The 27,550-nt window shown below is 56.4% G+C and overlaps 1 protein-coding gene across 3 annotated transcripts; it reads right to left on the bottom strand.

Annotated features, from left to right (window-relative positions):
* Window positions 1-591: 591 nt before the first annotated feature.
* RCC2 (regulator of chromosome condensation 2) lies at window positions 592-25,796 on the bottom strand. 3 transcript variants are annotated; one of them, XM_070601388.1, is made up of 13 exons: window positions 25,588-25,796; window positions 24,262-24,550; window positions 18,676-18,769; window positions 15,260-15,403; window positions 11,984-12,115; window positions 11,565-11,653; window positions 10,277-10,391; window positions 8,219-8,385; window positions 6,882-7,062; window positions 6,476-6,581; window positions 5,511-5,583; window positions 3,703-3,780; window positions 592-2,960 (listed from the first exon to the last, which is right to left on the bottom strand). In XM_070601388.1, the coding sequence occupies exons 2-13, from the start codon at window positions 24,541-24,543 to the stop codon at window positions 2,856-2,858; spliced, it is 1,566 nt and encodes a 521-aa protein (XP_070457489.1). In that variant the 5' UTR covers window positions 24,544-24,550; window positions 25,588-25,796; the 3' UTR covers window positions 592-2,855. The 3 variants fall into 3 exon arrangements, with proteins under 3 accessions (XP_070457489.1, XP_070457469.1, XP_070457478.1); XM_070601368.1 differs by having other exon boundaries at window positions 25,706-25,756; XM_070601377.1 differs by lacking the exon at window positions 25,588-25,796 and adding an exon at window positions 24,848-24,990.
* Between the last annotated feature and the right edge of the window lie 1,754 nt (window positions 25,797-27,550).

Here is a 27,550-nt window from a genome sequence, read left to right as displayed (position 1 = left end):
GAGATGTCTGTGGCCATGTGTGGTGGCCCATGCAGAAGACGGCTCAGTGCAGAGCTCAGCCCAGTGAGCCTGGAGGAGCAGCGGCTGTCCACTCGGGCAGAGCAGTGACCGTCTGGCGGGTCTGAACACGGCTGGCCTCCTGGCGCCCCCTGGTGGGCAGCTGGCCACACTGCCTGTAAGGGCCGGTGCTGGCCTGCAGGGTCCCAGCTGGGACCAGGGCTTCAGTGGCACCAGGGCTCCCTTTTGAAGAGCGGGAAGGAGAATGTTTCTGGGTGCCACTGTTTTGGTGCTTTCCAGGCCTGCTCTCATTTCATCCTCTCAAAGCCCCACTGTGATGAACGGGAAAAAGTGAGTTGGGCAAGTGAGATGCTGCCGCCTCCCCAGGGTCAAATGTTTCAAGGGACAGAGTTGGGAGCTCCACTCGCCGCCACCCCCAGCACGGCTTAAGCCTAGAAGCTGAAAGACCCCCGGCCCGGCCCCCGGGGCCCCTTTGCGTGAGCTTCCACTCGGGCGGGAAGGAGATGAAAAAGCAGAGCCACCGTGTTCCTGGTCCCGATCGACCCAAACAGAAGCACGAAAGCCGAGACAGAGTAAACAACGATGTCATTTATTTAAAATGTTTACTCCAAGAAATATATATATAAAAAAAAAATAAGACAATTACAGCACTAAACCAGGCACCTTCGACCAAATCACAGCCTCTCCTTGGGCTCCCCTTCACTCTAAGCCTCTTCTTCCTGAGCTGGAAGACATGTCAGATGCCCGAGGGGTCAGCACAAAGCACACGCCCAGCCCGTGTCACCGTCCCTTTCTCTCAGAGTGCAGGCCGCAGCCCAATTCCTGGTTCTAAAGGATTTTCTCTACCAGGAAGTGCACTGTAAAACTCTAGGCCAGAAGGAGTGATCGTGGGCGAGGGGCAGGCTCCCCAGGCAGGTCCATCCCTTTCCTGCGCCAGTCCCTGGCAAGGGTTCCAGGAGGAGCTGGCAGTGGGCTTCAGACTAGAGCACGGAGGATGGAGCCCCGCGCAGCCAGGGCAGCTCCTGCAAAGGCCAGGAGCCGGGCCACAGCTCCCTCAGCCCCCTCGGTGACCGCACAACCCAAGGGAAGCTGTGCGGGCACGTGCACCTGAGCTGCGTTCCAGGACAGAGACCTGACCGGGGAAACTGATGGGTTCCACACATGGAAGCTTGAGTCAGAGATGGTGGTTGGGGGGTGATTTGGACAAATTAGGTTCGTTTAACAGAAGCTCTGGAGTTGCAGAAGCTTCTCCCCTGGACTATTGACGAACGCAGGACAGGAGCAATGAGCATAAGGTCAGACTAACTCTTAGAAAGATGCAGGCCAGTCTCCTTACTCGAGGCCTCGGGACTGGCCAGGACAGATACTGTTCCACACCGGGCAAAGGCAGAGCCACCATAAGGACTGACGGGGGGACGAGTAGGGAAAAAAGCAACAACGACTAGATCATTTTTGGCATTTTAACATCGAGACAATGACAAGTGGTAACAATAGCAAAGCAAAAGAATAAAAATAAAAAAGACCAGTATTTAACTTTCCCATCCACCCAAGTCTCACACTGAATTCTATCCCCGTCTCCCCCATAAGCACCACTGAACTAAAAGATCTATTTTAAAGCACCCAAACCAGTCCAGACCCTCTCAAAACCAAGAGCCCCAGCCAGAGCTGTCGCCTCTTTTGGGTCCAAGTGAGAGGAGGGTTCCGGGAAAGGCACCTCGTAACTCACGCAGGGCAGCGCCATGCCAGCGGCGAGCTCGGCGGGGACCGGGGCGACATCGCGGCATCCGCGCCGACACTTGGGCAAGGGGGACTTCTTCAGGAACCCCTCCTATTTGGTACCACAGCCAAGCAAACGTGACTAGAGAGCTGCGTGAGCAGAACAGGAGGCCGCGTCCAGGATAGACCGGGCCCTTCCGGGAGGACCCAGCCGGTGGGGGAGCAAAGATAAGCACAGGCGACAGAGGCAGGTCCCCGGGGGCTGGCCCTTCCTTGCAAGGACTCCAAGATGCACTTCTTACTGCTGGCTGACCAATCTCTAATGGCGAGTGCTGGCAAGGTGGGCCTGGCTCATGGCAGGAGCCTTAAAGCCAGGTCCTGAACCAGATGCACTGTCCCCACGTCTGCCACCCCGAATCCCCACTGATTCCACGATCACCTGATTTCCATTTGGACTTCTTTTACAGCTAAAGTAAATACAAATGGCTAAACACAGACCCCGGAGCCCCCACCAGGGGGGAACCGTAGATTCCATTAATGCCGCAGCCGGAAGGCGGCGGGGGCTGCCGAGGAGCCAGGGGAGAATCAGCACACACACCAGCCTCAGTCAGGCGACAAGAAAAGCGGGTGGGAAGTGACCCAGACGCTCCCACAGCACACGCACGATTCTGGATAGAGACCGACCACCAGGGACCATCTGCCTGGATGCTGCCGGTCCCAGAAAGGACGTTTTTTCTGAGTAAATGGTGACTCCTCTCCAGGCAGCACCCACTCGGATCACAATGCTAATAAGTATAACTGGAAAGGGGGGTTTTGAGAAAAAGGGGAAAAAAACAACTTAAAAAACCTACATTGCTCAAAGTTTCTGCCTCTTTTGTAGGAATGGTAAGTCAACTATGAGCAAATACTTTAATTAAACATTAAGAGAAAAAAAAACACTTTGGAAAGCATACAGAAAAGGTAGTTGACGTTGGATCACTGATGAAACGGAACCTCAGGGAGGCTAACGCAAATGCACCTTCGATCAGCTTCCGCTCTTCCCGCTTCCTCCTTCGACCTCCCGTCCCAGTGCACACGGAATGACAGCTGCCGCGAGGGTGAGTTGGAGGAGATGCGGAGAATCAGAGGGTCCGCGGGTTATACTCTGGCAGTTTCTTGATCTTCTCCTTCTCGGTCTCGCTTTCGTCTCTCGCTATCACCAAGGAGTGCGAGTAGCCCATGGCGACCTGGGGGAGCGAAGAGCGCTGGGTGTGCAAGGACGCCCCGTGCCAGCTGCTCGCTGAGTCTAGAGCAGACGAGCGCAAGGCCGACACTAGTCAGCTGGGCTGGCAGACGGGGTCAGCAGGGAGGCCTGCTGAAAAGTGCATGAAACCCTTGCTGAAGGCCACCCGTGTCCACGGACCCGTCACAAGCCCGTCCTGGCTGCCACGGGGAGACGAGGCAGAGGGTAGCCTACCGGGCAGGCTTCAACACCGCCGTCGGGGGGACTGGCGGGGACCCGGGACCTGGCTCCCTGCCCCCTCCGCCTCTCTGGAGCGCAGGCGCCACGTGTGAGGGCGCGAGCCCCATCTGCACCTCAGCAGACAACGGCTGGCAGCTGGTGGACGGAGCAGCAGGGGCCTCGCCTGCCATCTGCCCCATGGCCTGGCGGTGCGTAGTCGAGTGAGGGTACGAGGCAGACATGAGTGGTGCACCCCCGAGCTGACTGCCCTGTGACTGGACTGTGGCCAGTGTCATCCAGGGTGCAAATGGCCACCGAGCCCGCCCAGCAGGCCTTGAAGCTTTCTCCTGCTCGTGGCCATGACCCACCAGAAAACTCTGGTGTAAGGTGGCAGGGAAGCTGCTCAAGAAGATGTCACACACGACTCGAATGGGCCCCCGAGACCAGAGGCAGGACGAGCGAGGTGTGCTTCAGCACGTGCCCCGCTCCCAGCACCTCCAGCCCTCCCGGCGCACGGCCTCACTCACCTGCTCCGTGAAAACGCCGTCCAGCGTCTTCACCTCTTGAGCTGCCGTGGAAGACTTGGGCTTGTGGTCCCCATAGCCCTGGGGGGCAAACAGAGGGGGCGCTCAGAACCGGGGGCCCTGTGGCACAGTGCGCACGGGGGACGAGGGCGACATTCCTGGGCTTCCGTGACCCAGGAGCAGAGCTAACGACCGCCTGTGACGAGCCTGTCGTTCTCGCAGGAGGGCCAGGCCGCCAGCAATTCAACCCCAAGCAGGCTGCCGACGAAGCACTAGTTCTCAACTGGAGGGAGCCTGGGACGCCACAGCGTAACCTGTGGGGACCTATGTGACGACGGGTACCTCTTACAGAGTGTCACTGATGAGGCGACACCATCGTGGGCACAGGAAGAAATGGCAGCTGCAGCCCTTCAGGGCTACAAGGTCACAAAGGACAGTGGCCGTCGACGTCCCTGCCCGGTGGTCTGGAGACCAAGTAACCACCATCCACTGTTAGTAGTGACTCTGGGACACCAGAGTCCCCACCAGAAGCGGAACGGACTGGTCAAGGACTGCTTAGCGGAGTCCTGTGCAAAGGCGTGGGGACGGGCAAGTGAGGCCGCCGGAGCCCTCGGCTCAGCTCAGGAGCCCCCAGGGCGGGCGATGAAGGGCCTCCTCCAGCTTCCCCTGCCACCAGGCCCACCTCCAGCTTCCCAGTGAATGTCCTCCAATTCCTCGCCCCCAAGAGGCTGCCCCTAAAGTCCCCCTCATTCCACTCTAGTTTCAAAATTGGTATTCACAGTCTATTTCTGATGGGCCCTAAACACCATCTGTCCTTATCTAAGGACAATCCACAAAAGCTGGGCCAGGTTCTCAGGCTCTTTCCAGGTTCCACGTGGGGCCTCCCTGAGTGTGCGCATGTGGGGCTCCCTCTGAAGCCTCTAGACCGGCTGTGCGCAGGGCACCAGGCAAAGGCACCTTCAGCCCCCGAGTCCTGGCGATGGCTCACGGGATCAAGCCCTTCCTTCTCTCTCCACCAACCCCATCAGCTCCCACCCACGAGAGAAAGAAAGACGGAAGGGAAACGGACAGCTTCTCTCAGAAAGTAACAGAAACAGCCAGGCTGAGGACCACGTCACAACCAGGACGGCAGACCGTCAGCACGCGCCGAGCTGCTCTTCCTGAGGAAGAGGGCTCATCAAGCACCAGGCCCTGAGAATCAGCCCTTTGGCTGGAGAAGATCTAAGTACGAGGGAGAAATCGAGGGCCGTCACTGCTAACCACTCAACTGAGATTAAGGGCAGACACACAGGCCAACTTGATTTAGGAAAAACTTGACTTAAGACGACTATCCCCCAGTGACCTCAGAAGCAGGCAGGATGGCGCAGTGGTCTGCGCAGTGCGAGTGGCTAGGCTGCTGACTGAGCCAACACAGGCCTGGGAAACAGGAGCCTGGATGCGCACTCACACCACCGCCACCAGGTTTAAAACAACATGCTCTTCCTGTGGCTTTAAACCCTCCTGGGGAGGGGGAAGAGGAGCAACCATCCCCCTTCCTAGCACCCGTGTAACCACGACAACAGTTTGCAAACAGAGAGAAATCAGATCAGAAGCGTCCAATTTCTCTGTTTTACGATGCAGACAGAAAAGACATGCACAATTACTTGACGAGCACAGAAACGTCTTTGAAAGCTGATGTGACCCAAAGATTAGGGAACACTGCAGACCTCAGTGCAACAAGGGACAGACGAAAGACACTCACTGAGCCTATCTTTGGGAGCAGCAACAGAGCCCGGATCGGGGCTACCCCCACCACACAGGCGCCCGCTTACCAGCTCCCCGAAGGTCGGCGACGGGCCCCAGCTGATGGTGCTCTCGTCCGCAGCCACGAGGATGCTGCTCTTCCTGCAAACAGGCAGAGGCTGTCGCGGTGTCCACACCCCAGCCCCGTCCCTCACCCAGCCGCCACGGACGCTTCCTGTGGGCTACCGGCTCCAGAGCGCGGTGCCACTACGAGCTTTAAAACCGAGTACGTCCCATCGAAAGCTCCATGACACTCTCGTTTCCAAGTAACACAACACAGGGCCAGCAGGCTCCTCCTGAACCCCAAGGCTCATCCCGTGCAGAGCCAAACTGCAGAGCCCTCCATGCCAGCAACCACAGGGCCCTAGACCTCGCTGCCCTGCCCCAACCCGGGTTCTACGGCTCTTGGGCGGGAGTGTCATTTTTGGGTGAACACGCACAGCGGGAAAAGAAGAGACCAAATCAGAATGAAGTGAGAGCTCGCAGCAGAGGGTGGAAGCTGACGCTCACCTGGACAACGGCTGGAGACTTCAGCAGACTGAAGCCACACTGTGCGCCCGCCACACTGTGCACCCACCACACTATGCCCCCCACAACCTGGCGGTTGATTAATATAATCAAACTCCTCACCAAGAAGTGCTAGATAGCTCAATAGGTGTCCTCAAAATAAACTGAAAATCACTGATTTGACGATGATTTCTTCTTCCCAATGTGTCGGAGTAACTAAAATTTCCTAATTATAATTTTGAACCTGCAATGAGCAGAGCACACCAAGCCTTTGAAGAATAAAACCCCTCAATGACTTGCTTTTGGTGAAGGCAGGGGAACGAGCCGTCCTGTCCAGGCTCTGCCAAGCCCGCCTGCCTGAGCACAGTGCTTCCCCTCCTGGCTCCAACTCAGGGCACCTGACGCCCAGACTGAGCGCCCGGGGCCCTCTCAAGAGGAGAGGCAGCTCCAGGTGCCTCCAACACACCCAGGCGACACTGCCACGTACCCACAAGCCAGGCTCCGGATTCTCCAGCCACAGAGGTCCTGCACGGCCTTCGGGTACATGGTAGATTCACGAGATGTGTTCGTGGCCCCCCAGAAAAACAGACCACCTGGGGACAGACAAACATGTTCCCACTGAGAGCAGACGTCTCAAGAGCCAAATTCTCATCTTCAGCAACAGCAAGGAGAGGAGACGGGACGGGGGCCCGAGCAAGGCGCTGGGCACGTGACCACAAAGGATTCTTCTGTTCAAAAGAGCCCAGGGACGTCAATGAAATCGAGGTTCCTGGTCCTGGAACAGGACAGTGGTGATGTGGCCCCCACGAGAGCACTCATCTGCCAGGGAGGGAAAGACTCTGACTAGGTTCTGGACACGTTCCTCCCGAGGCCCAGACAGGGAAAGCACTAACCCACTTCGCTGACTGCAAAGGAGCAGGTGTAGCCGGCGTAGATCTGGGATGCCCCACGCCCAGGAAAGTCGAACAGCTTCACCAGGCGGGGTACCATCTCGTCCTTCTGCTCGGCGTGGCCCAGCCGGCCGTAGCCACCGAAGCCCCAGGAGAAGACGCGCTTCTGGGAGTCCAGCACCAGCTGTGGGGACAGAGAGGACTCAGGGCTGGACCCACTGAGGGACAGAGAGGACTCGGGGCAGGACCTGCTGAGAGGAAAGGCCGACACGCCCCAGGTGCTGCTTTAATGACCACCCCATACACACAGGTGACCTCCCTCTGGTCACTGGTGACGTGAGCACATCGACGTTAACAACTTAAAATCTACCTTCCTGAGCTAGCCCTGATGGCCTAGGGGTTCCAGGTCAGCATGTTCCATTTACAGGGCCGGGGTTTGGTTCCCAGTCACGGAACCACATCACTCATCTGTCAGTAGCCACGCTGTGGCAGTGGCTCACGTAGAAGAACTAGAAGGACCCACAACTAGAATATACAACTACGTACTAGGGCTTCGAGGAGGCAAACAAAAAAAAAAAAAAAAGAGGAAGAGTGACGACAGATATTAACTCAGGGCAAATCTTTCCCACCAAAAAGAAAAAATCTTCAGGATCCCTTTGACGTCTAATGTGTGAACCGTGTGACTGGAGAACCACGAATACAATCTGACAGAAGAGGCCTAAATGAGATCTAGCCTCCCCTGGCCAGTGTACGAAGGCCGGTCTGTTTCTAGACTCGAAGGGCTGGAATCCTGGGCCCAAGTCACTGTGAATGGGACAGGGAAGAAGATTCCAGGAAGGAGCTATACCCGAGGCCCCTCAGCCAGTCGACCACACGCCAGGACAGCAGTGCGGCCTCCAGACCCCCAGCCCCGTTCTCTTTCAACAGACGAGAGAGGCAGGTTTACCCACAGACGTCCTCGGGCAAAATATCCACAGAAAGATAAAAAGATGTACATATAGAAACTTCACTGCTGTTTATCAAGTAACCTTTAAGGAAACCACCTTCATGATTAAAACCTATTCCACTCCCCCAGTACGGGAGATTGTCTGGAGACCCAGAAAGATGGCCACGACATTGTTAGACAAAAACAAAAGCAGAAAAATGCTTACTGCATCACCCTAACCCAAAACCCCTGTCCCTTCACTGTCTGCAGAAGTGATGGCGAGCTGCTTAAACGCCAGGCCCGAGGAGGCCAGGTGTGCAGGGCCACGTGGGCTCAGGTGCTGGCAAGGAGCGCAGATGCCCCTTCCACTGAGGGGACGCTCAGGAGGTGAGAAAGTCAGGCAGTGGGGCCATACCGTGTGGTTGGCGCCGCAGGCCACGTCTCGGACGACCACGTTTGGGACGGGCAGGATCTGCCCATCTTTCGTCTTCTCGATGAAGATGGCCACGCGCCGGGGCACCAGCTCGCAGTCGTACTCTATCCGCTGCGCCCGGGCAATGAACTTCCCGTCCGAGTTGTGCCCTGCAGCGACAGAGCCAGCCGTCAGCAGCAGCTGCAGCTCGGAGCACGCGTCCCAACCTGGCCAGCCGGGCCTCACCAGGACACTTTTGTCAACCAAGGCAGCACTGTCCAGTCTGAGACACAACTTATTAGTGACTCATGAATTCGATTTTGTGGCCTGAAACTAGTTATTTTAAAAAAATGAATAGAACCGAATGAGAAGGCTGTTATTTCGTGAAAACTCTTATGTGTGGCTCCACATTTGGAGCTATTTCTTACTGCGGGCTGCAGTCCAAAAAGCTGGAAGCTACTGATCCTAAAGGGATGTTCTATAAGGTAGTCCGTGCCCCTACCTCGGGGGGCCTCAAAGAACGCCTGGATGGGCCAGGAAAAGTTCAACGTACGATTATGGACGTGCGTTCTTATGGGTTACACGTAACCTAAGTCTATCGTTCCAGTTGCTGAAACACTGGTCAGCGGCACATTCTCGTCTCCACCTTGCCTGGCCCAGTCAACGCGCTGAGAGAGCAGGGCGAGCGTGTGCTGGTGACACACTTCTCCGAGGTCACACCCGTGCCCTCATTCGGCAAGGGATCTCCTCTGGATTTGGACAGTGAGACTGAAAAGAGGTTTTAAGGCAAGCTGGCAAGTTAAGAATTACCCGGTTCTATAGATAAAAATCAAGCCGAGTTCTCAAACTGCCTCTAAATGAGTGTAAACTAAGCCAGTGAGACTCTGCATGAAGTGCCTAGATGCTGACTGGTCCACACAACCGCTAAGCGTCAGCCGTGATCATCGTCACCAGATCGCTTAATTTCCCTGAAGGAAAATCAACCTGCTACGACGAGCGGTTTGTTTGCAGATCTGGGGCAGCCACAGGCAGCAGGGGAGCTGCACAGGTCCGGAAGCAGACCAGGAGCACACTTCCGGTGCTCTGCCCCGGGGCTGGGCTGCGCCAGGCCTGTGGCCATGGAAACGGTTTCTCCGACAGCCTCCGGCAACTCCCTGGCAACCAGCAGTGAATGTGCGTAAGGGGCTGTGCTCTTCCTCACTTCGGACTCGCGGTATATTTAGTTTCACAAAGTCACTGTTCCCCAATGTCTAAGGCCAGTGAGAGGCTGCTCATTCTATTTATAGTCTCCCATCTGCCTGCGTTTAATGACGAGACCCAGCAACCCAGATCCGGGGGTGCGGTAGATCCGGAGTGGCATGCAGCAAGGAGCCAGCAGAGGGCACCCACTCCTCACCTCCTACTCGGAAGGGGCTGGCGTGGCGGGGAGGCGCCAGGAGGGGAAAAAAACACTTTGGTGTCAGATGGGAAAAGAAAATGGAGCCCTTGTAAAATGAGGATGGAGAGACACTTTCCACTGCCTGAGAACTGCTTTCTGAATCTCTTTTCTACTCAACGACACGTAAGTAAACGTGTTTCGGGAAGAGGACATTCTGTTTAGGGATGCGGGGCAGGGAGGTATGGCAGTCCCTTTGATACGTGGTGGCTCCTCACGCGTCTGCCTGATGACCACCCACGCCAGGGCGTTCAGAACACCTTCATCTTGTGTCATTTTCTCAATTTCAATAAAGGCAAATCTTTAAGTACAAAACTAAAAAAAGGTGGTTGATTTTTCCTTCGTTTACAACTTGGAAACCCTTTTATATATATAAACGAATTCTCAAATCAGGAAAAAGAACCTTTTGTCAGAATTGAGCCCCGACTTTCTCATTAAGGCGAGTCACTGTAATGTGCTCCGTGTCTGAGTTATGACATGCTGTTTCACTAAATGTGAGAGCCACTTAATGGATCAAGGCCATTATCTGCGATCAATTACCCACGTCTCACACGCGTGTGCAGCCCCACACTGACTTCTGGCTCTAAACACACGAATAAGAGAGCTTTTAAAACATCCTTCCATACCCAGCTGCCCGTATTCAGGGCACCCGAAGGAATAGAGGTTCCCCTTGCAGTCCATTATCATACTGAATTCAGCCCCACAGGCCATTTTGGTAATTGGCTGGCCGTTGTACATTATCTGAAAAGGAAAGACAGTACATTTTCAGAATTTTTTTTAAAAAGATTGATAAAAAGTCTACCTCTCTGCAGGTTGGTATGAAAGTAGTACTCGGTTACAAAGGAAATTTAATGGACTCAACCATTCTGAAGGCAAAAGCTCAGAGCACATGTAAACACACACCCTCACGGGCCCCACCTTCCAGCACGGAGCCAGGGTCAGAGACAGGCCAACAGCACCCAGGTCTCAGTGCCCCTCAAAACGCCCATGCTGCGCCCCGCAAATCCTGGAGCCCAGCGAATGCTGGACTCAAGCGACCAGTGTGGGCACGAGGGCGACAGAAGACAAACCAGCCACGCTTAACCCCAAATCTCACCTCTGTCACTAGTGTTGCCATCAGCCCCAAATTTAAAAAGAAAAGCCTGCATAAGCATTCTTGCCAACCCGCCAAACGAACTGTTTTACATTCTCCTTACTGCTAGAGATACTTGATTTATTAAGTCTTAATTGAAGGTGCGACTAAGAAATAAAGCCGTTCAAAATTCGGAAGTTAAAAGGAAGACAGCAAAAGCCCTGAGTAATTTACTGTGGGATGTGGAAACAAATCTAACTTAGAAAACTCGCTGCTGCCCACCGACGGGCCCAGCACGAGCAGCGTTCCACTGCACAGCGGAGGCCAGCCACACGGGACGCCTCAAGGCCTTCCAACCACAGACAAGCCGGGCCACTGTCTCTGTCTGAGACCAAGAAACGGAGTCCCTCCCTCCACCATCTAAACCACTAATCAGACGCTTATCAGCATCCTGCTGCCTCATGTCAGCAGCTCCTTCTATCCTACTCCCCAACTTCGTCTTCAGTCTCTCTAGAACAAGGACCATGACCCATCTGTGTTCTGAGACCTGGAGGGCGACTTCACGACAGGGTCAAAACTCAGAGTGTCTGCAGATAAAGACTAACCACATTCGGAACATTCGTCCCTTTCTTGAAAATAAAACAGGCTTACAACAAGGTTTCTACAACAAATTATTCCACAGAGAAAATGCGTTTCCAAGATGCTCTTCAACTGTGACCACACACTAAGCCTGTTCCACTCAAGCACACAGACACCCTTTTTGACAAGGGATCAGCTAACCCAAACAACAGGGGGCAAGCCACAACCCCACCCCCGGAATCAGCCCCGAGGCCGGGTGGCACCTGTGCAGGGCTCGGGACCGCGTCCGTCTGGTTGCCGAGGCCCAGCTGCCCCATCTTGTTCTCTCCAAACGCAAACACGGAGCCCGTTTCTGGAAGGAAAGACGGACGTTACAAACGGGAAAGAACTGCTGAGAGTTTTGAGTTAGATTTGAAATCAAAGGTACCAAAATAATAAAAACAGCTCATTTGTCAGGAAAAATGCACGAGACAGCATTCCAAAAGGTGGTGGAGCAGAAGCTGAGTGTGCAGAGAAACCAAGGCACTGGCCGGCCTCCGCGGCCCACAGGTGAGGCTCCCAGCAACCGAAGGAAGCCACTCACCTGGGCTCTCGGGGGCATCTTTCTGATTGTGACCAAAGCCACAGGGCAACTCCACCCCGGCGCCCGAGGTGGACCAGCTGGCCTCTTGCCCTTCCTTACCTGTCAAGGCCAGGGTGTGGTTCCGCCCACAGGCCGCAGACACAATCACTTCGTGGCTGAGACCCTCAATGAGTCTGGGGGCTTCAACCCTCTTGGTGTCGCCATGTCCCAGCTGCCCCTTCTCATTTCGACCTGCAGACCAAGAGCAAGATCAATTGGGAGGGGAGGGACACTCCTGAACCAGGCAAAGCTGGGACCCTAGAAGGTGCCTCCCAACTCAAGAGCCGAGAAGAGGTGGCAGCAAGCTCCGGCTTCTCAGTCGAGGGCCAGCCACTGGAGGGCTGCCTGAGTGGGCTCGGGTGATGGGAGGACATGCAGTGCTGGCCCCAGAGACGTCTCCACAGACACCCGCCTGCCACTCCTCCTGACCCTCTTTTCTGGGGCAGCAGCAGGGACCCAAGTGAGCGCTTTCCGCAGCTCTGCCACCCAGGGAAACGGAAGAAACGCTCAGTGAGGCCTGGTGTCACACCAAGCAGTCAAGCTCATGGAACGCAGCTCTCACTTCTCACCTACCCGCCAGACAATTCCCTCGTTCCCTTCACTCCGAAAGGTGTTTTAAGACAGTAACCGTTTCTGACACCTGCCTTACAGGAGTTTCATTACCTCAGTGTTCTGGGCATCTACTGTGGACCATTTGGTTTCTCCCCATCATTCCTCTTCCTTTCATCTACCCTGCAAATGGTGCTCACAGAACAGTGCCAACCCCACCTCCCACGGAGCACCCTCCACAGGACCCTCAGCCACGTGAATCCTGGCAACAGAACAGGGACACACCTGCTCTGGACATCAGCCCTCCCAGCTGACGGGGCCACCGTCACCTCTGGAGCTGTGCAGGCTGCAGAGTCGGGGGCAGGAACACCTGATGTGGCCAACCCCTGCCACTGAGCCCTCTGCCACGCACAGGCCCTCTGGCAAAGCCCTTCAGCTCCCAAGCAGCCATGGCGAGTTGGGTGGGCCAGGAGGGTGGACGCCCGAGTCCTACCTAGTTTCTAACACAGGCCACAGCAGTTCCAAAGAAACAACTCAATGGGCCACTCCCAGGTCCCTCTAGCTGAGACAAGAACCACACTTGTGACCCAACACTTTGGGAGATTTGGGGAGATTTTACAGGGCCAAAGTCAGGGCGATTTCCCATAGGGGGTGGGTGCAGAGGGGCTGGTTTCGCCCGTCCCAACGATGAACTTTTGATCTTTTGGTCACGAGAAACGCGGACAGCAGAGCCCCAAAGAGCACCAATCGTCCTGGAGGGGGCTTGAGGAGGAAGTGAACTGGCCATTTACATGAGGAAAACCGTCCTGGGACCAGCGAGGCGATTACGGCCCTCAGGCAGGAGGGGCAGACGCAGCTGCTAATGGGAGCTGCCCAAGTTCAGTGCGAAAGGCACTTTAAACACAGAACGAGCCCTGGGCGCAGGTTTCGGCCACACGAGAGGCCCGTGCGCTGGCAGGTGCAGGCCCCTCGGGAGTAGTGCGCTGTAGCACGGACGCTGCCTTCAGAGGGACTAACAGTGGGCTCGTGACATCCTCACTGGCACGTCACTTCCTGGGGCATCAAGTCTGCTCACCGGGACACACACATTTGCTCTGGGGCTTGGTTAGGTGCCGAGCCTTCAGAAGCTCTCCCAGGCCTGAGAAGCAACACAGGGCCATTTTTAGCAGCACCACTGTAAGTGAAATTCAGGAAAGAGATCAGAAATAAGCTACGTGAAGTCGGGCCCTCGACACAGGCTGCTGGGCTCGGTGCTGGAAGTGTGCGTGGACGGTGCTTAGGGGGGACACACCTCTCTGCCAACAGGAGAAAATGAACACGATGGCAATGTCAGCAAGAGACTATAAAGTATAAATGTGGGCCAGCCACACTTGTTAGCTTATTTTCAACAGAATTACAAAATTAGCAGAGTGCAGCGAAGACAACAGATGTTAATATATTTGGGCTTTGGTACAGCAGCTCATGAAACTGCAAAAATGGCTTAAACAGACTGAAATAAAAATGCAGTCACATGGGCGAAAAAGTAGCCAAAGGACCAGAAACAAAGGGCGGGACAAGTGCCAACAGACCCAGCCGGAAGGAGAGTCCAGGAGCCTCCAGAGGGCATGGGGTAAACTGAGGCTCAGTCATCACCTGGATTGATGACGTGGGAGAGGACAGGGGCAGAAGGCAAGGAAGGCTCTGCAGAGGACAGGGGGACGGCCGGAAGGGAGGCTCCAAGGAAAGCACAGGGAGCCCTCCCAGGTGCCCGGGCAAGGGAGTCCAGCAGCGAGAAAACAGATCAACTCGGGAAGGGTCAAGTCGACTCTTGGGCACGTTATAAGAACAAACAGACCAATGTGACGAGCCACGGAACTGGCAGACCTGTGTGACCCCCAGAAACAGAGGGGCAGGACTGCAGAGACACAGGGCTGTCATGACACAGCTGTTATGGGCTGGGAGAGTTTCACGTGGCAAGAGCAGAGCTGACATCACACTGTGCCGCAGAGCGAGCAGCAGGCATGTCTGCCGGAAGGACGGCATACCCAAAGCAGGAATTCAATTCTAGGCACCTCGATATCGGAAAGACCCACATTCAGTCAGAATGTTCAGGAAAAGGTTGCTTAAAAAAGAGAATTCAGGGGCTGGCCCCGTGGCCGAGTGGTTAAGTTTGCGCGCTCCGCTGCAGGAGCTCAGTGTTTCGTCAGTTCGAATCCTGGGCGCGGACATGGCACTGCTCATCTAAACCACGCTGAGGCAGCATCCCACATGCCACAACTATAAGGACCCACAACGAAGAATATACAACTGTGTATTTGGGGGCTTTGGGGAGAAAAACTAAAATAAAATCTTTAAAAAAAAAAAAAAAGAGAATTCAGGGCCGGACTGGTGGCGCAGCAGTTAAGTGCACACGTTCCGCTTTAGCGGCCCAGGGTTTGCCGGTTCAGATTCCGAGTGTGGACATGGCACCGCTTGGCAAGCCATGATGTGGTAGGCGTCCCATGTAGAAAGCAGAGGAAGATGGACACGGATGTGAGCTCAGGGCCAGTCTTCCTCAGCAAAATGAGGAGGATTGGCAGCAGTTAGCTCAGGGCTAATCTTCCTCAAAAAAAAAATAATGCAAAGAATGAGGGGGTATGTACAGACCAAAAAATAGCAGAAAAGTGGAGGAAGGCAATGTGTTCATAGGGCACAGGCAAGACTAGCTGGGGATTCGAGAGAGGGGATGGGGGCTGCAGGTAATGGTGCCTGAGCAGATGGAGGACGTCACCCCCGGGGTTGGGGGGGGGGGGTGAGCCCAGCGCTTACCCCAGCTCCACAGCTTCCCTTCTGTGGTGATGAGGAGGCTGTGGGCAGCACAGGAACCAGACACCACCGTCCGCACCCGGACCCCCGATAGGCACCCGTATCTGTGGGGCCCCCACAAGTTCTGACCGAGGTTGCGGTAAGCAGCTGCAAAGAGAACAAGAAAGCAAATCAAACACCCATCCAGTGGTGCAGGGAAAATTGAGAGCACCCCCAAAAACATCATTAGCCACCAAGGGTCCACGCCCTTATGTCCAACTACAGGGGCTCCCCGGGGGGCCACACCGGCCTGGTATCGGGAAAAAGTGCCCAAGGAGAAAGTGTGCACCTCGGACCAACTGCCCCGGAGCCAATGCAGACCTAGCCAGTGACCAGTCGATGCCAATGCTGCTCCTCCTGTCTCTGGCCCTGACCCACGGGGACCTCGGACCCTCATGCAATGCTACTGAGCGTGCCCACATGCGAGTGGCCAGAAGGCCAGGCGCTCTCCCTCCCGCAGGCCTGTTGGGGGAGGGGCCAGCTCATGAAAGCTGGCAAGGGACCCAGGTGTCGGCCACAAGGCTCTTCTGGAGCTGACTGAGCGTCCCCCTCCTCCACAAGACCCCTCCCTCCCCGCACATCCACCAGCATCAGCACACTCCCCTCCCTCACTCCTCCCACCGTTGGGGTCCTCCTTTCTCAGGGGCCCACTGTGTTGGCCAGGTCATGACCCCTTGCCTTTGCCCCTGTATTCGCTCCCCCAGAATGTTCCCCTCACCTGCTCCCTGCTTGTTCTTCAAAATTCAGGCCAAGCACCCCCTCCTCTAGGAAGCCCTCCCTGCCCATCCCCCTTTTAATTCGTTGATCCCTGCACCCTGTGAGTCCTACCACAGCACTGACCCTACCAGCTCCTGTGCCTGCCTTCCCACTGTCCTAGCACCTGAGGGCCCTGGCTCCTTCTGGCCAGAGGGCCTCACAAATGCGGCCTGGTCCTGGTGCTTAGTAAGCACTCTGTAACTAAGTACTGCATAACTAAGTACTCCATAACTAAGCACTCCATAATGTTAGAGTGTTAGAGGCAGCATGGGAGAGAAGAACAGGCGCCTCCTTCAAAGTCTCCACTTCACCCATTCGTGGACAGGGCATGGCCAATTTTTTGCTTAATATTTTCAACCTGGGCTCTCAAGGACAGAAACACGAGCACGTTTCTAGGCCTGTGGTGACGATTATGAAACGCCAGCCACGGCCACATCAATTGTGCGGGGTTGACCTGGATGTAGGAACGGAGGAAGAGGCCGCTTTCTCCATCAATTAGCCGGCTCCAGGGAAAAGACCTGACAGTGCCCAGCGTCAGTCCCCAGCCAGCCCACCCCGCCAGCAGGGGGCGCCAGGCGCACCCCCTCATTTAGTTACGGGGCCGCCAGGCAGAGGCGCGACCTCCCCCACAGACTCAGGATTGCAGGTCAGGTCTCTCAGCACCACCCCCGAGCTGCTCCCCCTGAGGACACCCCTCTGCTACCAAAAAGAGGAAAAACAAAAATGTCCCGGGGAGAGAGCAAACCCAAACTGAGAGCCCTCACAGGTGACGCCACGGTCTGTCTACCAAGAAGGGAAAGGCAGGCGGCGTGGTTGACCCGCATCGCCTCTGAGCACCACGTGGTGCAGGGCACCCCAGGAGTGCACGGTGCCATGGGGACCCGGCTGACTGCACCTTCCCTGCAGCAGTTCCACGAATGCCAGAGCCCAGGGCGCCATCGGCTCGGGAGAGGGTTCCCCGCCTCCCAGAACCCTGTCCCATGGACCCCAGGAAAGCAGATGCCAGCAGCAGCCCTGGGCTTCTCGGCCAGGCTGGTGCCCATCAACTCCTGGGGCCAGTCCTGCTTGGAGAGGGAGCACACATCACTCCCTCCCACGTCCCCCTGAATTTATAAAATCCACAGTAACATGCATCCAAGAGCCACAGGCCCCCGGCGCACTGGGGGAAGGCAGACTTCAAGGATGGGAAGAGACTGGAGGGCGAGGGTGGCAGGGGAAATCGTCCTTCTCCTCATGTTCGGCACCAGTAGGAAAACAAATCCCCCACTTTATGTCTCCTGGCACCAGCAAGGGGGCCTAAAGACAGTTACAAATACTTTAAAAACATACAAAATTTTCATTTGGAGGGAGAAAATGAGGGCAGTGAGGTGGGAAGGGAAGACAAGGCACTCCTACGTGAGCCCAAGTAGGGCAAAAGTCACTGTTTTTAACCTACGAGGCGGCTCCCCACTTTCTGCAGCTCCGAGGTGGTGGGGAGCTCAGCTGACACTGGGTCGGCCCAGCCGAGCAGCTCCACCCGCCCCGCACCCCAGGAGGCACCCCAGGCTCTGACGCCTGCTCTCCTCTGGAACTTACTTCCCCTCCCCGGGCCTGAGTGTCTGTCACTGCGCGGCGGCCACTCATTTGAAGAGCAGCTTTGAGAACCGATGTAACACACACACACACACACACACACACACACACACACACACACGGCTGGGCAGACTCCTCTCATGGGGGGGCGGGGGCTCCAGGTGATGCCAGCTGCCAGGCAAGCGGCAGACTCAGGCCCCGATGGCTGGGTCCTGAAGGCGGGGCACCTTGCACAACAGAAGACAATGGCTCGGACCCATTTCTAACTCAGCTGGACTGAGCGCTGCCGAAACTCCTGCTGTTCTCATGGATAAGATGATCCCCACCTCCTGCCTTGAGGCACGAGGAGTGTCAGTGTGCAAATATTTGTTCGCTGGGCAATGCTGGAAAGCACTTTGGCAATCTTTCCAAATGAAATTAAGACGCCATAAAATGTGGCGCCGTGCCAGCCTCACATCTCTTGGACGGGCCAGTATCCTCCTGAGCAAAGACACCAGCTTTCTAAAAGCACCTGGGGACAGAAAGTTACTTCATAGGACTTCTTGGCTCCCCCCACCCCAGACTGTTACTTGCTCTGTCAAACCAGTTCCTGCACAATTTGGCAGCTTGCAAAGAACTGTGGACTGTTCCGAAATGCCTAACAGTCTGACATCTGGTATGTGACAAATGTCTAGGACATTCTGACATCCCACAGGACCCGTCTCTTCATTTTAATGAAAATAGGTGACATGAGAAGGAAGATGGGAAGAAGGTGTCAGTATTCCTTTGAGGCTACTATTTATATTTTTTCTGTTCCATCTTAATGGCATTGGTCTTTTAAAGACAGAATTGTGAAGTGAGAGACTCGCATAAGACCAGAGTTCAAATCCGGCTCCATCACTAGAGTCGCTGTGTGGCCTCAGGCACGTCATCTGGCCTCTCTGAACACTTCTCTAATGAAGAGAACACCTATCTGGTGGGCAGCCACCAGACTGACACTGGCCCCCAGTGCACACACAGGAAGCACCCAATCCACAGTAGCATCTTACGTTTCCAGGAACAGTTTCTCATACCTTGTTGCTTAGGCACTTCTTTCCGACCAATCAAGTCCCAGTTGGTGGCCCCAAAAATCAAAAGCTGCCCTTTGCACTTAGACCCTTCAAGTTTCTACAGAGACAGAGAGAGGGAAAAAGAATTAGCTTGCAATGCTGCTTCCAGCTTTCCACGTCTGTCCAATGACAGCAAGAAACAAAAGAAAAACGACTCATTCATGGCGCTTTCACCCGGCGCCCACCCAGAGGCCAGCGGCCCAGGGCATCGCCGCCGCATCAGCCCACCTCCCAAACCTGCCCCCCAGCTCAGCTGTGATGCCCGGGCTTGTCTTTATCCTTTGACTTCTCTTTAAAATATCTCTCGCAAATCACTATAGAATAAGCCGCCAGCATTGTCCATGCTCTGCAGACTGCCTGCACAGGGACAGCAGGAGGCCTGTGGGCCACACACAGGTGTCACACCAGCTGTCCGTGGGGCCCAGCGACAATTTCCCACCGCATGCACGCTGCCCCGACGGACTTGAAGCCTTAGGAGCTGCGTCGTCCCTGCTCAGACTTCTGCCCAACCTCCCTCCATGTGCGGCCCGCGGGCCAAGCCCATCCAGGGGACTTCAGCGCACCGAGGTCAACCCCCTACCCGAGGGAGGGAGGCATGGGAGTGCGAGGCTTTGGCAGGGTGGGCGGGTCTGCTCCGGGCAGCCTCCGATGGGCTCATCCTCACTGCTGGCCCTGGAGCCAGGGACCAGGGGTGAAGGGAACAAGGGAACTCCCTGGGGCCGGCCCGTGCAAACGAGCGGCCGCCGTCCCCAGCCAAGACTTGTCACTCCTCACCCTCAGTTTCTCGACACAGAAGGTCACTAGGGCCACACACTCTCAGACCGGCAACAGGGATACGTGCCACTTAAAACAGCCACTGGCCAATTCCGGTGGCGCTCGTCATAAAACAGTCTCAGCATTCTGCTTTATGTCTGAAATGCCCAAGCAGACTTTGGAAAGTAGACTTTTAGTCAAGGATTCAATTCTGAACCACCTACTCGGTTCCAGTCAGGCAAGGGACGTAGTAACTTCCCGTTCTGCTTTCACCCTTTCCATCATCATCCCAAGACATTAAAAGGAAAGGAAGAGGTTTCCTTCTGTTTACAGAATTGTTCTTGGAAGAAAAAAAGGCCAAACAGCTCCAGATCCAGGCACGCTAACCTCTGCGCGGTGACTGCCTGGCGGGACCTGGGGGCACTGTTAGCATGACCACGTCTTCCCGATGCAGGAGTCCATGTCTTAGGGAACGCTGCCCGGCCCAGGGCCGCCAGCCCAGGCACGCCTGCAGAGTAGGGCCTGTAACGCTCGCCTGCTCGGCCACGTTCACGTGGCTGGAAGATGGTCCATCTACAGGACTCATCCCGCAGTCAGAAGCAAGGGGAAACAAACCCGCCAGGAAAGGAGGCTGGCTCTGCCACACTTCAATTATTCAGAGAATGACCTTAATCAGAGGGTACTCCTACCCCGCAGCACCCAGACTCGGATTACTTGAAAGGGAGCCTGGTTTCCCCTGGTTATCTCCCTTTCTTTAACTGGCGGCCCTGGCTGGAACATTCTATAGGTCTACTGCAGAAGGAGAACAGCCATCAGTGAGTGAGTTCTGTCGAGTTACCCGCGGAAGGAGCAGCCCTGGGTCTCTGCCCGCATCACCGACTAGCTCTCCACTGTCCCTCAGGTCCACGTGCAGGCGGCAGCACAGACTCAGGCAGGAACTAAGGCACTGTGGGATGAGCTGCCAGGCCAGAGAACACAGGGAAAAAGATCCTGGAAAGCCTGTAACTCGGCCGGGGCATCACCCCTGCCCTGGCAGACCCCCTCCTGAGCCCCTCAGGCAGGCAGAGGGCTCTCAACCACTCCACACGAGATGTATTCACGACAGCGACAGGTGCCCGTGCTGCTGGCTCCTGCAGGACTTGCAGCTCCACCAGACTGCCAGACCTTGCTGCAACCACCCTGGGCAGGCGCAGGGTTTCCCTTGTGACCTGGAGACGTCAGCATTTGCACGGGTGGTCAAGCAAGGGCTTGTGGATACTGGCCCATCAAGCCAGCTAAGCATTTACATAAAAATCCAGACATAACCTTTGAGATATAAGGTGCTGGCAGAAATGAGTCTACGCCAGCGACAGTGGTCTGACTGCCATGCAAGGCACTGAGTGTTGTCTTACTTAGGTTTGTATGTCCTGGGCCCTATTTCCTCACGCTTCCGATGGAGATACCTGACTGCATTTCAGTGCTGTTATCTACACAATTGCTTGCTGTAGGCCACTTACCCTTGTTTCTTTATCATTAAATTTGTCCCTCCATCTTACATAAAATAAGGAAGAGAACTAACACAGCTTAAATCACAGCCCATGTCCCTCTTTGTCACAGGCCTGAACTGCCATTGGGTAGGAGACCCCCCAGTGCCTGCTGGGTCCATCCAGGACTCCAGTGACGGCTGTCAGGACTGAGAGCTGGAGGTGATGGGACCCTCCAAGGTGTGATCCACCTTCACTGATGGGCCGAGACTGTGTCTGGATAAACTCGGTGTCTGTAACATCGCATGTGTCTAAAGGCCACGTGGAGAGGCTGGGAAAACAGTGAGTGAATTTCATTTTACCTGCTGCCTCCTGACAGCCCGGTCACGTAAGCTGGGCCGGGATGAATGGCCACGGCAGAAAAAAGCACTGAGCTTCTTCAATCAACAAAATGGGGTTTCTGCTCCAAAGCCATTTTTGAATTATTGCCCAAGTGCAAGGAGCATGTTTCTGAGGCCGCGAGTCAACCTTTTAACACACATCCATTTAGAAGGCTGCTACTCTCGGCGAGGGAAGACGGGTCAGAGAAACGCCAGCAGAAACAAATTCCCTCGTGGGCTATCAACTGAAACAGACTGCAAGCTCGGTTTTCAGTGGTATTTACTTGGTCTTTTCAGATGGGAGCGATCTGTCTCAGGTCCACAAAACCTCAGCAACCTAACACTGAGAAAGCTACAAAGACCCGGACAGTGTACGACACTCCCCTATTTTCTCGGATTCAGCCAAGGCCGCCTGCTCTATCTTCAGGGTTAGGAAGTTTCCAGGGAATGCCGGCTGCAGCAACCCCCAACAAGCATCAAATGCTCACCCCTCACAACTACATATAAACCTGAGGTCTTTAGAGAGAGCATTTTCCGAGACTGAAATCATAAGAGTGTTTTATAAAAACACACATCTCTTACTCAAGGCCACTTCGCCCCTTGACCACACAAGTCTCTGGGGTTTGCCTTCCACAAGCCCAGTGTCTGCAGGTCTGAGTGAAAGAAAGGCAACATGGTTTCAGACGATTCCTGGCAGCTGCTCTCACACAACCACCTTCAGGCAGCCGGGAACAGTGGCGAGGCTTGCAAAACTCTCACTAAAAAGCTCCCTTCTAAAACAAGCTGGGGGTTGCCGTTGGCCTGTGGCAGCAGACAGGATCCCCAGAGCTGCTGAACCGGTGGAGACCCTGCGCCTCCCCTGGAGCCCAGGAACCTGGGGCCAGGGATGTGGGGCAGAAGGCCCACCAAGGACCAGGGGCAGTGCCCACCTAGGCCTGTAGAAGGCAATGGGGCAGCATGGGCCCAGCCTTGACACTGGACCAAACTCGACGATGCTAATAAGAACTTAAAACTTGGGGTGTGCACTTTCCTCGAAGCAGGAAAGAGCATCATCTGTTGACCCTGTCTCCTGGACGCGCTGAGCCGAGGAGGGCGTGCTGACCAGGCCAAAGGAAGCTGCTTGACGGGCCTTCCTGTTTTTTAAGGGGCAGGGGAAAGGGAAGTCTGTATACCCACATATATGTACCCCAGGAATTGAAGGGAGAAGTGACTTGTAAACATAAAACAAATGTCAACTGCGATGGACTGCTGTGCCTACTCACAGAGAGCACGGGAATCTCCTAGTAAGACGAAGAAAGGTGCCATTTCCATCAGACAAGCCAGCTGCGCGCTGTGCTATGGAGAGCCTGGTGTCCCTTGGGCCCTCTCTCTCCCCGGGTATCCCTTTTTAGGTACATTTCAGCATCGGAGTGAGACTCTTCTACTTCCTGACAACAAAACACATCCTAACAGTCGGACTGGAAACAACTGAGAACCCACAGCAGAGGCAGAGCCCCCCCTTTCAGTTTTCTCTCCTAACACCCGTGCTTGGGGGCAAGTGTGGGAGTCTGGCGTGGAGGATGAGCCGCGCTAAAGCACATAGTTCCCGTGCTCCAGTTTCTCAATACTGCAGCCATTTCCCTGCCACCGGCCTGGTCGCGACCCTAAGGAAGACGTTCCAGGCACACGGGCTCTCCTCCGCCATCTAACACGTCGACCCCATCGCTGGGAGCGCAGGAATAAAGCATTTTCGCACCAAGGTGCAGAGGCGTTGAGGCCGTCGCCGGAGAAAGCCTGAGCCCTGTGATCCGGGGTTGGGCCCTCAAACGGATGAGGAGCTGTGCCCGCTTCCTCATCTATAAAGTGGATGCAGAAACGCATCGCTTTAACCATTTACACGCTGCCTGCGCTCCACTAGGCGAAAGCACGCCGTCCTGTTAACCCTTCCACCCCCACCGCGGAGAGGAAAGGACCTCTCCAGAAGGCCAGACTCTGGACCCTGCACCAAAGCTCTCTCTTCTGGGCTGATGAGAACCTGGGGACACACGTCCCACACTAAGCCCGCGGGTTCTGAGGCTCACAGACCCCAGGGTGAGACCTCCGGCTCCGCAGGGTTTTGCGGGCACATGAGTCGGTCACGATCTTCGCTGAGGTTTGAAGGCCCAAGTCTCAGGAGCAAATTCAAGCCCATTCGGACCAGGAGGGATGCTTCCTCCTCGGGGGGGCCCGCACGGAGCGCATCCCGAGCACCCGCGCCCTCGGACCACAGCGGAGAACAAAGCCCAAGCCCCTCTCCGCCGGGGGCGGCCCGACCTCCGGGGAGGTGGGGGGGCCCTCGGAGCATGCGCCCTCGCCCCCGCCCCGGCCGCCCCCGCCTCCCCAGCGGCGCGAGACGGTGCAGGGCCACACGGGGCATGCGCGGCGGCCGCCAGGCCCCGCCCCCCCGGAGCGCCGGAGCCGAGGCGGCGGGAACCTCAAAGCCCCGGCGCAAACCGCCGCGCCCCGCCGCGCGCCGGCCGCCCCCTCCCCGCGGCGCCCGCGCGACCGGCGGCCGCGGGGGGACCAAGGGGCGGCCGGGGGCACGCGGCGCCACCTCTGCGCCCGGCGCGCGCGCCCGCTCCTCCGGCACGAGACAACTTGCAAAGTCTCCTTCCCGGGGCGGGGGAGGGGCGGCGGAGGGATCGGCTCGAGCGGCGCCGGGGGCGGGGCCATGACCCCCTCGCGCGGGCTCCGGCCGCCCCTCCCCAGGCGGGCCCGGGGCGCGCGCCCCAACCGCCAACGGCCGCGCGGGGGGCAGCGGCGGCGGCGGCGGCAGCGAGGTCGGGTAGGCCGCGGCCCGCGCCCGCCCCCGGCCCGCGCCCTTTTGTTGCGCGGCGGCGGCGGCGGCGATGATTCAGCCCGCGGCCTGCGCCCGCCCCGCCGCCCCCGGCCGGGACCCGCCGCGGCCCGCGCCCCCTCCCCGGCCCCGCACTCACCACGCGCTCCTTGGTGTGCTCGGGCTCGGTGATGACCACGGCCGCGCCGCCCGCCTTGGGGGCCGCCGGCCGCGCCGCGCGCTTGCCCCCGCCGGGGGCCCCGTCGAGCTCCAGGCCGTCCTCGTCGCCGCTGCTGCCGCCGCCGCTGCTGCTGCTGCAGCGCTCGGGCCGCTCGCGCTTCCTGCCGGCCGGGCCGCCGCGCTTCCTGGGCCCGGCGCGGGCCGTGCCGTTGCCCGAGCTCGGCTCCTCCCAGGCCGCCGCCGCCGCCTTCTTCCTGGGCATGGTCGCGCTGGAGGAGACACGGGGCAGCGGCGCACAATGGACGGGTTATAAACTGCGCGGGGGGAGGGGAGCCAGCCGAGCCACCGGCCTCCACTTCCTCCCTTGCCCTCCCCAAAGTGGCGGCCGCGGGGTGGGCGGAGAGGGGGCGAGCCGGGAGGAAATCGCGCCCCTCCCGGGCCCCGGCGCGCCTCCTCCGGGGAATCCCGCACGGGTGCCCGGGTCCCTGACCGCCATCCGCTCAGGGAAAGGAAAAAAAATGGAGACCTCCCCCCACCCGGCCCATGCTCAAGTTAGGTTTGCCTACATCGCATCACATTTGCAGCCTGGTCCCCAAAAAAGTAAAGGGGAAAAGAAAAGAGCCTCCGGTCCTCCAGGTTCTAACGAGAGAAGGCTTCGGGACACTTCAAAGATCCTCCTTTGGCACCCTGGTGATGGAGGAGCTCCCCCCTCCCCGGCCGCCCCACCTGCTGCTTTTGTCTCCGCGGCCCCCTCCCCAAGCCCACTTAAATGCACTTCTCTCCGAGCCCCCAATTCCCCCCCAGCCTGGGGGTTCCGACTTCGGGCTCTAATTAGCCGAATCCCTCGGGATGGGCTGCCCCCGCCGTGGGGGGGAAGGGGGCAATAAAGCCGGCCCCCAACCCCAAACACCTGCTGGCACAGACAGGAAAAAATAAAAACTTTAATGGTGCCCAACTCTCTGCCGGCCCCTCCCCGAACGTGGGGCCCGGCGATCCTTCCGATCCGGGGCTGCAAAGTGCCCGGCTCCGCCGCTACTTTCCCCCGGTCCCTGCGCTTTCGCCTGTCTGCTTTTTTTTTTTTTTTTTTTTATTGATTTTGAACAATAGGATCTCTGTCTGTCTCCGATTAAACCACGTGGATCCGCCTTCCTTCCCCTTTTTATTCATTCAGTCCCCCAACCCCCCTTCCCCAGGTTTTTTTTTTTTTTTACCTTTTCTCCTCAAGGGAAAAAAAAAAGGAAAAAAAAAAAAAACTTTCCCAGACCCCGCAAACTGATCATTGTCGATTTTGATTTTCAGCCCCTACCTGGTTGGAGTGATGAGAAACCGGAGAGAAAAAGGAAAAGGAGCAACTAAAAGACGAACCGAAGGGCTTTTTTTTTTTTTTTTCCTCCCGGCCCAGACGAGGGCTCCAGCCCACTCACCAGATACACTTAAAATGTAAATACGAGCTTCCAGAACAAATGCTACAACACAAAACAGAAACACATGTGCGGCCGGGCGGCAAGCGAGCGCGCGGCGGGGCGAGCGGCGCGGGGCCTGGGGCGCGCGCGCCCCCTGCCGGCCGGCGGACCCCGCGCCCGCGCCCGCGCCAGGCGGCCCGACCCAGCGGAGCCTGCGCCCGGCGCCGCGCCGCCTGCCTGCCTGCCTTCTCACCGGTCCTCCGCGGGTCCCCGCCGCGCCGCGCGTCTCGGGCCGTATGCGCAGCGCGTCCTGCGCGCCCGAGATTTCTTAGGGGGTTAGGAGAAGGTTAGATTGTTTTTCCCGGGCACGTCTAGACAGGTCACCTGAGGACACTGGCTGGAAAATACTTTGCTCACGCATCTGCCAGCAAGGGACGTGCCCTAATTGAGTGATTGGAGGGAAAGAGGAATGCGATGTGAATAGTTGTCTCCTGTGCAGAGAGGAGCTGTGTTCCGTTTGCCTACGGATGGATCCAGCGTGCAGTAAGGTGCTGTGACGGGGGAGGGCTGCGCCAGCGTCTGCTGTATTCGTGAATTACCTAGCCAGTAATTCCGAGGCCCAGGATGCACTGGAAGCTAGTTTTGATGGGAATTTTTCATTTTTTGACAAATATTTCCTGGGCCCCCAGTCCAGGCAAGACACCCAGTTCTAGGCGCTGGGGGTACAAAGCTAGAGAACACGGTTTCTGCCCCAGTGAAGGCACAGTCTAAGAGGAAAGATAGATAATCAGCAAGTCATTGCAAGTGTCGTTAAGTGATGGCGTTTGGGACATGCTACCCCAAAATATGGCACCTTGGCATATTGAATATTTTAAACTAAAGGAGTTTTGAGAAAACAGCAGGTCTGTTTTCTGCCTAAAGAAGCAACTTCCTTGTGTCAGTGTGCCTAAGAAAAAAGGAAGCCGGTAAAAATTTTTAGTAGGAGACCAAGTGTCACTCTGACACCTCCCCCCAGCCCTTCTTCTCTAAACTGGGCCTTAAACCCTCAGGTGACAGGTGGCCTCTCTGTCCCAGGAGGGAAGGGACATCCCGATCTCCAAAGACAAAGGGTCACTAAGAAGAATCCTAATAAACAAGCTTTGCTAATTTTCCCCCAGTCTGTTACACGGACCTCATACCCCTTACCCTATCCTAGTCCTCAGGACTGTCCACTTTTCATGAAACCTAGCAGAAAAATACACAGATCTGTCTCTTTGGGTCTTCATTTCCTTAGGAAGCCTCCCGTGTCACGTAAAAGTTATATTAAAATAAATTTGTAGGGGCCGGCCCCTTGGCCGAGTGGGTAAGTTCACGCGCTCCACTTCAGTGGCCCAAGGTTTCGCCGATTCGGATCCTGGGTGCAGACATGGCACTGCTCGTCAGGCCATGCTGCGGTGGCGTCCCACATGGCACAGAGGCACCCACAGCTAGAATATACAACTATGAGCTATATGTACTGGGGGGCTTTGGGGAGAAGAAGAAGGAAAAAAGAAAAAAAAAATGATTGGCAACAGTTGTTAGCTCAGCTGCCAATCTTTAAAATAAATTTGTCTGCTTTTCTCCTGTTAAGCTGTCTTTGTATAATTTTCAGACCCAGCCAGGAGCCCTAAGGGGATGGAGGGCAGCTTTTTCCTCCCCTACACTGGCAAAGCAATGCCTGTGTAGGACCATTATGGCAAGGGAATCCATCCTATTCGGGGTCAGGGAAGAAGGAAGGCATCCCTGTGGAAAGGTAAGCTGAGTGGCTTACAGATGGATAAGACTCACCAGATGAACAGGGGTGGGAAGGCTATCCCAGGGCGGGTGGAGGGAAGAGCACACGCAGGA

This window comes from Equus przewalskii, chromosome 2 (assembly GCF_037783145.1).
Source record: "Equus przewalskii isolate Varuska chromosome 2, EquPr2, whole genome shotgun sequence".
NCBI classification, from domain to species: domain Eukaryota; kingdom Metazoa; phylum Chordata; class Mammalia; order Perissodactyla; family Equidae; genus Equus; species Equus przewalskii.
Note: the sequence above shows the minus strand (reverse complement) of the source record. Positions and strands in the feature narration are given on the sequence as shown.

Excerpts from the sequence above, each read along its gene's own strand:
- RCC2 (XM_070601388.1), bottom strand. The coding sequence starts at position 24,543 with ATGCCCAGGAAGAAGGCGGCGGCGGCGGCCTGGGAGGAGCCGAGCTCG. Across the intron at positions 18,770-24,261 it reads AGCACACCAAGGAGCGCGTG|AAACTTGAAGGGTCTAAGTG; the intron begins GTGAGTGCGGGG and ends CTGTCTCTGTAG. Across the intron at positions 15,404-18,675 it reads AGAAGTGCCTAAGCAACAAG|CTGCTTACCGCAACCTCGGT; the intron begins GTATGAGAAACT and ends TTCTCTTTGCAG.